A 15040-nucleotide genomic window follows, 5' to 3' on the forward strand; every position below is an offset into this window, starting at 1 on the left:
TCTGAATGTGCAGAGCTGTATTGTTGCTTATTATAGTAAACAGTAATAATTTTCTTTTCACTGATACAAGCTTCTTTACACTCCCATCCCAACCCAGGGCAATAAATGTGTGTTTAACATGTGCCGAGGATGCTGTAAGAAAAGAGCATTCAAGGAGACAGCAGACTGTCCAGGTAAGTGCACCTGGCCTTACCAGGCACCAAGCAAACATTTCATCTCCCCTGTATGTGGCAGGAAGATCGTGTCTGAGTGGGGTTCGTGCCTAAACAATACCTTACCTGTATATTCATTACTTCAGTCTTTGGGTTATGGGTTGTGGGTGTGTGTTAAAATCTACATACATAGCTATCTAAAAGTTTATAGTAGGATTTTAAAAGCCTGCTCTTCCTTTATGTGTGTTATTTCTTCTACTTTCAAAGCCTTGGGATGCAGTTTCCAGACTATAAGGACACATTCTTTTTAAGGAATGAGGTGTTCCGTTTAACAGTGCAGTCATCTCATTTCAGGTTGTTCGTTTGGGTTTTTTTGTCCCTTCCTTGCTTCTTCAGGTCATGGATTACTTTTTAAGACCAAGTATGAAAAATCCCTTTCATGGCAGCACAGTCAAAGAGGAATTCAAAGCCCAGAGATGAGTCAGAGAGGAGAGGCAGAGGTGGGGGAGGCTGTGGTGCTGAAAGAGGCTGGTGACAGTGCAGTGTGAAGCTTTGGAAATGAACAGTCCAAGAGCTCCTGCCAGGCCACTGCTTCCCTGGGCCAAAGAACCATCAGCTGTGTGAACTTGTTCCACATGATTCAGTTCTGGAGAAGTTTTATTTAAGTAAAAAACTGCTTACTCAGGGAATTATCCTGCATTTGAAATAAAAAGGATGCAATTAAAGGTCTCATGCTGTGTTTTAAAGACTGAAAATGCTGCATTTTTGGGTGGGGGGCAACCTCTATAAGCTGCCATAACACTCTGCCCTTTGTATGTTCATTAACCCTTCATGTCCTGTTTTTAATACTGGGAAATAAATTTATTGTATTAGAACAGCTTTCTGGCATACTAAAAATAACATCAGTGACTTCCTCACTAACAGAAAATGTGTCACATCTGTCTGTGTTTTAGCAGGCCATGCTTTCAATGCAGAAAGGAATGCAGCAGTACTTGGGAAATGTGAACTTAAAACTGTAAGATGTAGCTATAACCACATTAACAATTATTAGTTTCTTACAGTATGATAAAACTTAAGTCTTCCATGAGCCAAAGGTTAGGGGAAGATAAAATCTCTATTTTAACAGAGCAGGTTGTCTAAAATTATGTGGTAAGTTGGAACCAAGTTCGTGAACCTTTCCCTGCTCAAAGTCTTATATTTTATTATATGATCATTCTTTCTCCTTCACACCTGATAAATTCTGAGAGAAGTGTGTCAAAACCAGGTCTACACATGACTTTTTTAGAGATGGGAACTGGAAACCACCTCTCCCACCATCTTGGGGAAATAGTCCACCTCTCACCTCAGACATACACGTAAAGCTGTCAGGTATTTTGAGTTTCGTGGTCTATTCCCCCCTCTTCTAGCAAAAAAGCTCAATGTTCATTATGCTGTTTTTCAAACGGCTTAACCAACCCCTTCCCATTTACAGTTTCCCAAAAACATCAGAAAGTTATCATTCTCCTCCTCCCTGTGCCAGAGAAAATTTATGAAGTCCGAAAAGACGGTTGTACGCGAAACAACCAGTTCAGGGACTGGGCTGGGGGAGAGGTTCTGTCATCATACCCACACAGATTTTAGAACACCTCTCCCAAATACAGTCCCATCACAGAATCACTTCCCAGTGCAAAGGAATGATCAAGCTGGTTTCCGGCTCCTAAATTCAGGAAGGGCCTTATACTTGAGAACACTAATTGGACACATTTCTATACAGAATTAGTATTTAGAGTATATTTGTCCCGACCTCCCTCCCAAGGCATTTCTTAACAGGTGCAATGGAGAAATGCAGACAGAGCTTACCCTGTTCACTCCTGTCCTGTGGCAGGGCTGGAGGCTGAAAAACTGAACAGGGCTGGAGAGCTGCTCAGCTCAGCACTGCAACACAGACCTCCCTCTGTGCATCCAGCTACAAATCACCACGGTAATGGAAAAAAAGTTTCACCTGAACTTTCAACAGCCATTCTGGGAGATGCCAACGTTGCAGTTACCAAGGCAAAACTGTCCAGGTGGCCCCTGGGTCACAAACCAGCGCTTGTGAACTCAGAGGCCCAATTACAAAATGAGCAAAGCCGAACTGGTTCCCATTCACACCAGGCACACCTGCACCTGCACTAACAAGGGATTACTTTCAGGCAAGGTAATACACTAATTATCCTGTTTATCTCCAATAAAAAAATTGTAGTCTGCCAACTCAGCAAGGTAATGGCCTATTTTGTTTCTGTTTCAAAGGCCCTTAAGAAGATATACACTAATTTTACTGGAGTAGAGGGATGAAAAGGCAGTGCTCTGCATATAGAATGATGCTGAAAATGATGCACAGTCTTCAAGTTTGAGGGAAATTTGATTCTCATATCTAAATCTATTTTCAGAGGCACACAAGAAAACGTAATTAGTTCACCTGACAAAAAGAAAGCCAACTGCCTTTATTTGGCAACCAGCTTATAAAATATGAGAAAATATTAAAAAAAAATCAAGAAGACAAAAAGTGCATCAAAACAAAGACTGAAACTCCCATATCTCAGCATGTATTTATAGGGTACAAACTATATGCACACAGAGGCTTCACAGTTACATAAACTACAGGCACTGGGAATACAACAGTCAAAGCCAGAGCTGCAGAACGTTTGGAGAACTGAAACAGTGGTATCTGTGGGGCCAGGGACAAGAAGATTACCCATCCTAATCTATCATCTAAGATTTTCAGGTCTTGCCACTTGAGTTCTTGTTTGAATTAGACCACCTCTTGCTAATGCAGCTGCCCTTCAGTCTGTAGCTTTTAATAAGCCTACTGAAGCTGAAGCTTGAATTATTTCTTTGCTGTCAAGAAACTACCTTAATTGCATTATGAATTTACCAAACTTTTAATTACTGAATCTTGAACATTTCTCTTACAGCTTGACATACCCTATTAGCCAGTTTCTGTTCGCATTCAAATTAATTTAGCCTGATCAAGTTATCCTACGAGGCGGTCTGAAACTACAACAGCAACCCCATAAGATGTTGAGTGGAATTCAGAGATCCATAGGAACACAGAAGCCAAAATAACATCAGCTGAAGCACAAAGCTTATTTGAAAAGCAGATAGTAATCCTTTCCCTATTCCCTAACAGCATCAGAGGAAGCAGAAGTCAGTTCCGCACCAGTTTGGTAGTTCTCACCCCACTACAAATTCACAGCTGATGGACTATCAGAAAAGTGAAACACTGACTTGTCTCAGCCTCAGTCCTCACCAGCAGATGGTGTAGGAAATACTAAGAGCACTGTCCTGTGGAGCACACTGCTCACCCACTGCCAGCTGCTTCACAGAGTAACAAAGAAGATGGCATAAGAATCTCAAATAGTCAAATTAAATCTGCTGAGACTTTACTCTTAAAAAAAAAAATAAATCAATGCTTGACAAGCACTTACTAGCTATGCATGATGGGTCTTTTTCAGAAGCATCATTGCTATTGTTAAAGTTTCCTCATTTATTTTTTCTGAAAGTTTATATTGCATTCCATGTATCAGAACTAATACCTTGTTCAGCTGCAGTTTTGGGAGCTGTCCAGAGGATGGAACAATGCTGAAATTTCAGCTAGAGTTAGGAAGTAATGCTGAGACCATTGCTGCAGGGTCCCAGGAAGTGGTACAGACCATATGCACATGGCCTGAGGCAAAGACCCAACTCTTGATATTTTCTCCTTCACCCGCTGAAGCCTTTCAGCCACAACAGCTCACAGCTGATGCTGCACCAGCCACAGTCCATAATCTCCTCTTACAGACCCCCTGCTGCAGATCTCGGCAGCACAGACCACTGTGCTGGATGAGATCTCGACAGATAATTGCCAGTCACACCCAACTACTCCAACACAAATCTCATAATGGCAGTTTCTACATTACCACTAATAGTGGTTCTGCCAAGGTTCTTTCCAACTGTTTTTCCTTTATTCCTAGGTAAGTCACGTAAAGAAAGCAGGATTTACATTGTCTGAGGACCCCATCATGGTCTACCACTGGCATTTCCTTATCAATAAAAAAGTGCTACATGAGTTCATGAAATCCATTTAAATGAGTACCTCTGATCATATCTTAAGACGTACTGACATGCTGCATCCCACAAAACTTCATCCACTGAATGGCCTTGGTGGTCACAGGGAATCACTGAAAATTGTTAGTTACCATTTTCCCATTTATTACTTGGGAAATTATTTAGAAATTTAAGGTAAGAATAATTTTTACCGGGTGGAACTGCTTCTGAATACAAGTTACCCAGAACTATATCCACACTGTTATTTTTTCTATGTTTTGGGACTGGCAGGCAGGACTGAGGCAGGCATTGGACAATGTCTAGAAGAAACATGCCTGGACAGCTCTGACTCACATCTGCAATATCCTAAAGCAACAGCAGCTTCTTTCACAGGCTAAAGGAGAGAGTTACATACCGGTAATTCTACACAAAAGCATCCATGATGCCAGTGAACTAAGCACTAAAAGAGAAATGCTCGATCTGTTCAGAAGAGGCTGCAAGCATTTTTGTGGAGAAGAAAACTGATCACTTCTGCCCCAGCTACAGAATGGCCTCGGGCCACAGCAAGAGCTGGAAACTGCTGTGTCCACCTCGTGGGCCCCGTGTGGCTGTGAAGGGACGTATGCGAGCAGCTGCTGAGTGAGACCGCAGAGACTCCAGCCAGCTCAGGACATCACTGACCACCGAGGAGCCCTGCAGCAGAAAGCTTCCAGGGAGGGACAGTCATACAGTAAAAGCACAGAGAGCCACCTGACAGGATGCACTTCACTGAGACGCAAAACCACCTTTTAAAGAACAGAGCATAAGATCTTCTTGTTTATAAATATCAGTGGCCCGTTTTGGGAAGAAAGCAAGAATGTTTAAGCAGCATTATAGGGCTGAAAGGTTTTCCTTCTGCATGAACAGAAGGCATTGCAGTAGTTTTCCTGCATTTCTCTAAGGATGTACAGCAATTTACCCGAGAACTCAACCTGCCTTTCTCACTAAACTGGCCATCAGTGATGCCCAATGCAAAGTTCTCCCCTCAATCACGGGAGAATTTTTCCATGGCAAAATGGAAGACATTTAACCAAAAACCTCACAGGAACTACTGTTTCCATTTTCAGCACCTAAGTCATAGACACAGTGGCCTACAAAACATCATGAAGTTTAGCATTGGGCTTGAGAACAAAATACCTAAACCCCAACTTTAACACAGAACTCCAAATACTCAGAAGCTTTTTAATCCTGCTGTTTAATGCACTAGATATAACAACTTATTAAAAAAAAAAAAGCAAAACACAAGCATGAACGCATTAACAGTAACATCTGTAGTCAGTTACCAGACCACTCAGGGTTGGATCAAAATTCTCAGCTCGCCTTATGGATTAGATGTATACAAGGCTGCAGTGACTTCAGAAAATTCAGTGCATATCTCCTTTCATGAACACAGGACGAAAAAACACACACACACCCCCCCTGGGCTGCCACATTTGACCCCTTTATAAAAGGAAAAGCAGAATAAATGCACCTGGAGACTGGACACCCAGACTGACTGTTTTCAGTGCTTCCACAAGACTTGAGTCATGTTTTATGGCATTTATCCATGCTACCAGAAACAGCTGTTGCACATGTGGGGAAACCATCACACGCTACGGCAGTAAGACTGGACAAGAAGCAATATTTGCATGAAGCAGAGATTTACTGCTATGATAACACTGGACCCCAAAGCCAGGCCACACACAAGTGGGAAATGCATCAGGAAACAGGTCTTTGAAAACAGAGACCAGAGAGAGAGAACCTGGATGCAGGTAAACATAAAACCCTAAAATAAAGGCCTGTGACTGAATACATGGAAGCGATGACATTTTCTGGTGCAGGTGAAAATTCACTCAGAGTTTCTCAAAGGAAATCTCTCCCATCAGAACTCTAGCTCCATAACTGAGAGCAATGCATTTGTACGTTTATCTGGAAAACAGAAAGCTCAGCATTGCTCAAAATCAAGGCAATACTTTCAGGCCAGCAAAATTAATCTTATATCATGCCTGTCCATTCAACTATTTTTGCAGCTTAGAAATAAGAAAACTAATAGCAGCTGAAAAACTCTCAACTCAGCATCTGTATGAATAACCTGACAGCTCTTTATGGAGTGGTGGAAGGAGAATGGAGGAAGATGTTCTACCAAAACTGAAATGATGACCCATTGCAGGGATGCTTTTTTTAGAAAGAATCTCTTTTCAAGAAGAATTGAAGTTATTGGAATATTCATGTTATCCACCATCAGCCCTGACCCTCTCAATCCGAGCAAGAAGTGAGGGAGACAGGGACAGTTTGTGAAGCTCAGCAGTTAGTGGGTGAGACACTGGGTACAGTCCTGAGGGACCATTTCTGTTGGTAGTGCACGAAGTTTTTCACATATTGGTGCTCATCCTGGATTGGCTGTTAGCTGGAGTGAGCTCCCCTTGGCTGCCTTCTCTGGGAGGAGACTGCAACAAGACCAAAACACATCCTAATTAGTGATGCGCAAATATCCCACACCCTGCTTCCTGAGAGACAAATGGAGGCACAGGTGAAGCACAGCAGGATTGCAGCAGGGGGAGAGCATACCCCTAGTTGATAAATAACAACAGCTTTGTGTTTACAACTTCTACAGTTCACAAGAACTTCTCCTAAAAAAGTCAAATCAGAACTTTTAAGCCTATTTACTATATACAAGGTGTTTTGGCCCCAGTTTAATCCTATCTGCCATTCAGTTATCACAGGGATTAATATACTATAAAAATGAAAACATTCTGTGCAGATGGCCTATCCCCCCTAAGGGCATCCTTTTGGAACTGCAACCTGGAAGCAATGTTCCTAAAAATTAATGCATTTTTTACATCATCTGCTAAAAAAGTTACTTCAAATTGTTGATAAGATAAAAAGTATGTCTATCAAGAATTAGACAAAAGGAATTAGTCAGAATTAAGCCAACCATATAAACTTCAAAGGACATTCTGAGTTGTACAAGAGGTTAATGTATTGGCTAGAAACACTTGTTCCTTATATATTTCCTTAAATATTTACTATTTGCTATTTTAAGAATTTATCCAATCATGCACACACAAAATTAATTCCCCTCCAGAATCTTCAATTAATCAACTTTTATATTTTTAGTTAAAAAAAAGAAATTAAAACCTTAACACTGTCTCTAAGTGCCCTTTTGACACGGCCGTACCTTGACGTGTATCTGGTTGCGCAGGACGGCCGCGCGCAGGATCATGGCCTTGGCACGGCGCTGGAACTCTTTGCCCATTAGTAAGGATTTCTCAAAAGTTGTGCTGCGCTGATCAACATCTCGAGCATAAAGAATCTGTAACCAACACAGAGAGCTGTACACGGGAGCTGTGCCAGGGTTCCACAGCAGGAAGCTCTCTTTGCACCAGGGAACACAGCTCAGGCTTTATGGAGCCTGAGTTTGCAAACAGCTCAGCCCTGCTGAACACACCAGTCCTGGCACATGAATGCACCTTCCAAGTGTCTCAGGAATGGAAAGTTTCTAATCTTAGTAAAGCTGTTCAGTCCATAACACATGACTGAAATGCACTCACCTTACTGTGCGAGTCTATTCTGGCATTGATCAGTCCCTCCAGGATCAGCTGAGTGAGTTCATCTTCCAGAGCAGCCACTGTGGTGTTAAAAGCAGTGGCCATCTTGCGCATGTCTGCCGACACATAGGGACTGAAGTACTAAGAAGAAGAAAATACTCAGTTGCCAAGAGTACTCTCCATCCTCTGAAAAATCAGGGGGAAAAAAATTGCAAAGAGATGGCCTGTCTCCCTGTTCATCTACCTCTCAAGATGACAGGAACAATTACCTGGATAAGGGCACGATTTCGAATCTGGGTATAGAGTGTCCTGACATGAGGTGCAAGGTACATATCCAGCAGCAGGTTGTCCTGTGCAAAACAATAAAACACATCAGAAGCTGAGAAGCAACCTGGAAAAATATATTATTCCCATTTTCTGAAACATTTATGTGTATATACTTAAACCTTAAGGATATTACACTACTGCAAAGCAATATGATAAAACAAGAAGGAATAAAAGAACTAGCAATATATTTAGAACCTTTATCATTTCTGTCACCCTCTACCAACAAAGTGCTCCCAATTTCCATTCACCATGTCAGGAAACAGAAGACACAGAAGAGCCGAACACTCTAAGTAGCTACTTTTGCCAGTCACTGCTTCTCACAAAAGGCTAGGCAAAGGGAACTTTTAGGGTCTGTTCTACACTGCTCTCCTACAACTCACCTTCATCTCATCCAGCATCTTCAGGCATGAAGCATATTTAGATTCATAAAACTTGAAAATGATGTCACGAACCTGTGGCTCCAGCTCCAAAAACAATTTGAAGGAGCTACAGATAAAGATGGCAGTGATCAGACATTGGAACCCATCACTTAAATACCCCATAACCTCATCAATCCAAGTTGCAAGGTTACAAACTCTCACTATCATTTAAAGATTCCAATAATTTGCTCTCTAATGGACCAGACAGTCCAATTTCAGCACAGCTGGGAGCCTGCAACACAGAGAAAGGCAGCACAGCATCAGAGCTGTGGTGAAGGAAGGCAAGAGAATTTTGTCAAACTAAGTAGTACGAGTGTTTGTCCACACAAAACAAAAAAATGCGTGTGAATAGATCAAAATCAGGATACGTCACCAGAAAACAGTAGGCCACAGCTGTGTATACCCTGCAGTCTGCACTGGTCAGCTTTGTGTTCCCTTTCAAAGCACAGCCTCTGTTAAGTACAGCATGCCAAAGGCAGGTCAAGCACGCCACTATCTCAGAGAAATAACTCATCGTGAGTGTGGCAGATCTTTGGGATGCACACTCTTGCTCAGCACACTCCCAATTCTCCATCACAGACTTCTGAACTTTGGGATCTCACTCTATGAATCAATTCATAAAAAAGGGAAACAACCCTTTTTCCACATTAATTTAAATTTACTGCTTCCATACACCTCGCTGACAGGAATTCAGTGCCATTGCAATTCGATCTATGACACACAAATATCCACTTTCTTCCAAAGACCATAACTCCATTAACCTTGCACATGTCCTAGTTAGATTACAATGCAAGGTGTACTAACAATTACTAAATTGTTTTAACAATTAACATACACCAGAACAAGGGACAACATGAAGGAAATTATCTTAACGGTTGCCTCTGAAAAAGGGCTGTGTCCCTCTGATTTAATATCTGATATGGACCACTGATGGAGACAGACAACTGGGCTGTGCAGATGCTGGATCTGACCTGGATTGGAAAGTTATACTATGAAAATTTCAGCTATGATTAACCACTGTGTTTTAGACAGTGAAACACCACTTAATGCTAAAGCCAAACTAAGGTTCAGTGATTCTTTCTCCCCTGTATGAGAAAGCTATTCTGCTGCCAGAATCTACTCTCAACCAAAGTCCCATGTCCCAAAAAATATCCAGTACATACAAACATCACTCAAGGCATCACTCACCTACTGGAGATAACATTTCGTTGCAGTTCCTGACGGTCAAAGGTGGCAAGGGCACAGAGCCCACCATACACAGCCACATTGCTGGGAGATAACAGCTATGGGGAGAGGGAGAGACAGAGAGAGAGCTGTCACTGACTACTAAAACAGTGTAAGGTTGGCATTAAGTATTCTATCCCAGGCCTTTCCTTCATTCAGTGACAGGATTAGTCCTTGTCAAATGCAGTGGAACCACTCAGCTTGCTCTCACCCAGTGTGTGGGGTGAGAGGGCCTGAGCAGTGACACCACTAAGAGAGCAGACATCAATTCCAACAGCTTTTTGATTGAGTTACACAAAAATACAAATATCACAGGTAATTCCTATGCGATCTAGAGTAGAACATTTAGAGAACCCAAGAACAGAGACTTTTTGTTAAACAAACCAACCAACCAGCAAGGTGCACTGCACCACCAAACTATACAGGAGTGCTGCAAGAATAACTACAATACCTGAATTTTACAACCTAATACTTAAAAGAGTTACATCCCCTCCAAGACCTGCACAGAGCTCCCTCTTGGTCCTCACCTCAGGGAAATCACAGTGATCAAATGATGCCAACAAGAAGCACTTTGCTGCCTGTTTGTACTTCCGGGCAGCTAGTTCGGCCAAGCCTAGGAACCAGAAAAAGTTAGTCCTTTGTTTATGATAGTATACAAATTAGGAGAAATTGCAAAGTCTGGGAAGTAGGAGGGGCCCCCATATGGTTGCTAGTGCCTTCACTACTGAAGTAAAACAAGATTCTCAGACTGTATCAAGCATCCCTTGAGCTACATTGACTCACACTGGTATCCTCTCTGAAGAAACTCAGGGAGAAAAAAGAGAAGGCAAAAAACAGCCAGCAGTTCTATCTCATCGGCTTCATTACATTTTGCATGTCTAGTGCAGAAATAAAAAGTGTGTCAAACTAAGAGAAAAAATAAGCCAAGCCCACACTATTGCCCAAGAGCCCTATGGACAGCTAACAAGCAGAAAGACAGGCAAACCATCCAGGAAGCTGAAGGACTCGCTCACCTGCTGCACATTTCAGTTTGGTGAGAATTGCTTGTGTCTGGCTGTCTCTTTCTCCTCTTTGCTAAAGCATAAAACAAAGCAGTAGTGAGCAAGCAGTACAAAAACTATTTTGCTTACAAGTGTCTTCAGGATATTTTATCCTAATAATTAACTTGCAAATCTCAATGGCAAGATAACTTCATCTTATTTGTCTAGGAAATATGGTAAGAACTGAGGATGGGAAGTATCTGTTTTTACCATGAGTCAGACTTTGTACACATATATCATGGAAGAAAAGCAACAATGACCTCAAAAGGAATAGTATAGCAGCTGAGGAGGAAGTCTTATATGGAGCAAGTCATAAAGGGAGAAAGGAAGAAATTGCTTTACAGATTTTGGAAACAGAAAACAAAGGGAAAACTCATGCAAGTTAAAAAGCAGGAGCTTACTTCTGCAATCTCTGGTGTAGACTCAGCCTTGCTTACGTAGCTCAGAACATGAGACCAATTCTGGAGGTAGACACTGACCTGTAAAGAGCCAGAAACAACGTGGGGTAGCCATGGATAAACGGGGTTCCTTAGATAAGCCTCATCATTGCAGACACAAGACCAAAGTACGGGGGGACGTTGCAGCAGGTATCAGCAAGAACCAAATACCATTTCCTGCCAACCCTCCTACCTTGATGACATTGAGACACATGTTGATGACATGTTTAGCACTGGTGCAGTAATCACGGGCTCGTGAGTAACACTTGAGAGCATTGCTGAGGTCCCCACAATCCAGATAATGATCACCTAAGTCATCATGGCCTCTCCTGGAGCACAGGAATTAAAACACCAATGAACTGGGTGCTCAGAAAGGGACAAAGTCAGTTTGTTCCAATCAAGTAACTCAACACACTGACCTAAGGCAGTGAATGCCTTAGTTAACATCCTGTGTTAAGTGCACGGAGGAGCAAAATGCTCTTTCTTGCTCCAGCAGAGCCTTCTGCATCTCACCTGATACTCTCCTTGATGGAGTTCCCTTTGTAATTTTTCAGATCTGTGTCAAGTTTCTCCAGTTTAAGAAGAGCTTTTTTGCGCGTAGCTTCGACCCAAGCTGTGTCAAGAGGAGGGGGTTCAATTCCACTGTCGGGGACAGCATCAGGTGTATTCTGCAGTTCTCTGAAAGCATTTGAACAGAGCTTAATGTTAGGCTGCAAACTTTCCAAAACAGAGGTCTGCTAAGTGCCTGGCACTGCTACCCTAACAAACAGTACTGCATACACAAAATAGATCATCAAAGAGAAAACAAGGATAGTGGGGAAAAAAGAAAAAGACTGATAAGATTTCCAGTACAAACAGTAACATAAGCATCACAGACGTTTACAAAGACTTCTCAAAATTATCCTATGATCTTAGGATGAATGTACTGTCATACACACATGCTAAAGATTCCCAGGGCAAAACAGACAAAAAATCATCAAATAGACATAGCAACAAAAATAATGCAAAGATAAGAAATGTAGATGGATAAGTCAGGTGTCAATGGCTATTCTCAAGAGCAAACCTGTTGTTAGAGGGGGAAAAAGTTAAAAACAAACCAAAACAAGGCAAAGAGTTAGATTAGGTTTAACTTATGACCACAGAATCATATAGAAGAGGTTTCGTCACCATAATCTACCTAAGGAAAAACAACTATGTTCATTAATATTTGAAGCAGTTGCATGGACTAAACTCAACTCAATATCTACCTGCAGCTTTTAAAAACACTAAGATTTCTGCGCTTTATCTTTTAAAAAAGCATGAGAACCTTAGGCCTGAACACACATTTCACTGTTATAAAATTCTAAGGGCAAAGACAATTTCCATAAGGAACACTGTGGTATTACATGCAAAGTCTTCCACTGTGGCACATCAGTTTAAACCCTTTCAGGAAAGCTCCCCATATTCCCATGACTTCTTAGTACCTGGTGGCCTCAGACAGCTTTCTGTGGATTTCTTCATACACGTCAACATTGAAAGTTCTCTGGACAAATGACAGAGCCATCTTGAGAGCTTCCACCCTCAGCTGTGGACAGTGATCAGCAATGAACTGCAGCCGCTCGATTCGCATCAGCCCACAGTAGCTGGATGCATACTGCTCCAAATCCTGCCAACAAAGCCTGGCCTCAGAAGGTGGAGATGGACACACAAAATCAGGCTACTGCACTGTGACCTGCACAGGTTTTCCTGCAGACCTGACCCCTTCAAGGAGGGCAACACGACTCAGACAAATAAAAAAATCAGGTAAGATTAGTCCATGCTTTCTTCAAACATTAGTAACATCCTCAGAAATATGCAGTATACTACAATTACCTTTTCTAAATTTCAGCTGTCTGTTAAGACTAATCAGCTTTAACTTTTTTCAAAAGGGATTTTTTCCAAATCCTTAAAGGAAGAGGCCACACTCAAGAAATGTCCCCACAGCCCTCAGCAGAGCACGTACCAGTGTGGGGTTCTCCACCACATAGTTGATATCAGGTGAATTTTGCTGATCTTCTTGTGGATCTACGTCAATCTGCATGGGCTCCACTGCACCCTAGAATAGCAAAAGGAGGTCAAAAGTAGCTTATTACATTTGAGCAGGAAACAACTATGTGATTCAACCTATTAAAGACTTGCTTAAATACATGTAAAATTTTAAAAATGAAAAAGCACTCCTCAGTCTTTTGATATATTTAGGATTTTTCTCTAGCAACCCACTGGTCAGCACGGCTCAGCGTTCACACAGAACCCTTTATTTGTCTTGGTAGATTATCAAGCAAGAAGGGGTCAATAAATCTGATTTTACAAAGTATGTCAGGTATGCATGCCAAATTCCAAGTGACAGTCCATTTCTCTTCCTTGAGCAAGAGCAGGCATTAACACTCAGTTCAAGAAATGCCAACCACCTTGCTTCCATCAACACCAAATTGTTTCCATGTTTTTATTAACTTTACTGTCTGTTAAGAAATCAAAAACTGACTTTTTTTTTTTTATTGGGTTGATGGTTTCTGTTTTTGGAGTTTTGCTGTGAGAAGGAACAGGGCAGATACAGACTTCCTAAGTCTAAAAATTACATTCACCCACAGCCTGTTTATTCTTTCACAAACTGGTACATACCAAATACACACATACCTCAACACTGATGTGGAATTGCCAAAAATCTGAAGCAAAAGCAAGTGAAGCATGTAAAAGTTTGTTTCCTAGTATAATAATCTTTCCATGAAAGAAAGGGAGAGAGGGTGCAAAGAAGAGTTTTATTGTCTAGATCACAACTCAGGAAAAACATGCATAAAAACAGTTAAGTCACCACAAGTTGAGACCATTACTTTTTCCATTTTTATCTCCCTTATCTTTTTTCTCATATCATAAACACTAAGTGCCAGGGTTGCTTTGTTTAGGCTGTGTAAGACTACCATAGTAGGCACCCTGTTGAAGGCACCTCACCAGGACTTTCACAGGCTGATAAAATGGCACTTGAGCCGAAGTCTCCTGCTGTACTCCGGAGGAAGAGGAGTGACCTACTGCTGGAGGGGGGTTCAGTACAGACCTGTCACTGACGAAGGGGCAGAGCTGGAAGCTGAACTGTCCTTCATCCTGTGCCTCACTTCCCACAAGCCCGTGCCCTGACAGAGAACTTGCTACTGCTGAAACCCGCAAAGGATCGCCTGCGCAGGTACCGAGTGTCACCGACCCCTCGGGACTCCCAGGGCTCTCCTCTGCACTGCAGACTCTCAAGTCCTTCTCACCGGCAGCCTCACCACGCCCTCCTCGAGAGCCTCGGCCCTGCCTACGGCGCGCACAGCGCGGGACCCGAGCGCGGGGCCGCGGCGGGGACCGCATGACGCTCGGCTGAGGGTTGCTCGTCGCCAACGGCGGCGGAAGCGACACAGCCGGACCCGACGGAAGGGCGAACGAGGGCCCAGGGCCTGCCGACAGCGGCCCCTTCCCGCGGAGTCCACGGGGAAGGCCACAGCGCGCCCGCGGCCGGGCCAGGATGCCGGACCTTGCGCGAGAGGTGCGCGGAACGCGGCGGGGCCGGACCGCGCGGGTACGGGCCGGGGGGCGCGGCTGCCCCGTTACCTGCAAGTTAAAGACCTGGACGGGCAGCGGCATCGTCCCCTCAGCCGCCGCTTCCGGCTCCCGCCCCGCCCGCCCCGCTTCCGCTTCCGGGCCGCTTCCGCTTCCGGGCCGCGCGCCGCCGCCGGGCCGCGTCCGGCAGGTGAAGCTCTTAAAGGGGCCGCGGCCCCGCTCGGCCCCGCTGCGGCGGCGCGGCAACCTCCGGGCGCTCCCTGCGCGGGGCCGCCGCCACCT

At 43.3% G+C, this 15040-nt stretch overlaps 2 protein-coding genes across 7 annotated transcripts in view; one reads left to right on the forward strand and one right to left on the reverse strand.

Annotated features, from left to right (window-relative positions):
* The window catches only part of DUS1L (dihydrouridine synthase 1 like), a 17112-nt gene extending 12936 nt beyond the window's left edge, over positions 1-4176 (forward strand). For 3 of the 4 annotated variants that reach the window (XM_027667474.1, XM_027667475.1, XM_027667477.1), the window contains 2 exons: positions 98-173; positions 549-907. In XM_027667474.1, coding sequence (XP_027523275.1) covers positions 98-173; positions 549-700 — 228 coding nt within the window. In that variant the 3' untranslated portion in view covers positions 701-907. Of the gene's footprint in view, positions 1-97; positions 174-548; positions 908-4123 lie in introns of those variants that run through there. The other variant, XM_027667476.1, reaches the window with a different exon arrangement.
* A 1221-nt stretch (positions 4177-5397) lies between these two features.
* GPS1 (G protein pathway suppressor 1) overlaps positions 5398-15040 on the reverse strand; it is a 10244-nt gene continuing 601 nt past the window's right edge. The window contains exons 1-14 of one of the 3 annotated variants that reach the window (XM_027667470.1): positions 14810-14898; positions 13191-13283; positions 12673-12854; positions 11723-11887; positions 11403-11538; positions 11174-11251; positions 10746-10806; positions 10260-10345; positions 9697-9791; positions 8470-8575; positions 8032-8112; positions 7766-7903; positions 7393-7527; positions 5398-6661 (exon numbers count right to left, since the gene is read on the reverse strand). In XM_027667470.1, the coding sequence (XP_027523271.1) occupies positions 6587-6661; positions 7393-7527; positions 7766-7903; positions 8032-8112; positions 8470-8575; positions 9697-9791; positions 10260-10345; positions 10746-10806; positions 11174-11251; positions 11403-11538; positions 11723-11887; positions 12673-12854; positions 13191-13283; positions 14810-14842 (1464 nt within the window). In that variant the 5' untranslated portion in view covers positions 14843-14898 and the 3' untranslated portion in view covers positions 5398-6586. Of the gene's footprint in view, positions 6662-7392; positions 7528-7765; positions 7904-8031; positions 8113-8469; positions 8576-9696; positions 9792-10259; positions 10346-10745; positions 10807-11173; positions 11252-11402; positions 11539-11722; positions 11888-12672; positions 12855-13190; positions 13284-14809; positions 14899-15040 lie in introns of those variants that run through there. The other 2 variants (XM_027667471.1, XM_027667472.1) reach the window with 2 other exon arrangements.

This window comes from Corapipo altera, unplaced genomic scaffold (assembly GCF_003945725.1).
Source record: "Corapipo altera isolate COAL_440 unplaced genomic scaffold, ASM394572v1 305, whole genome shotgun sequence".
Classification (NCBI taxonomy): Eukaryota; Metazoa; Chordata; class Aves; order Passeriformes; family Pipridae; genus Corapipo; species Corapipo altera.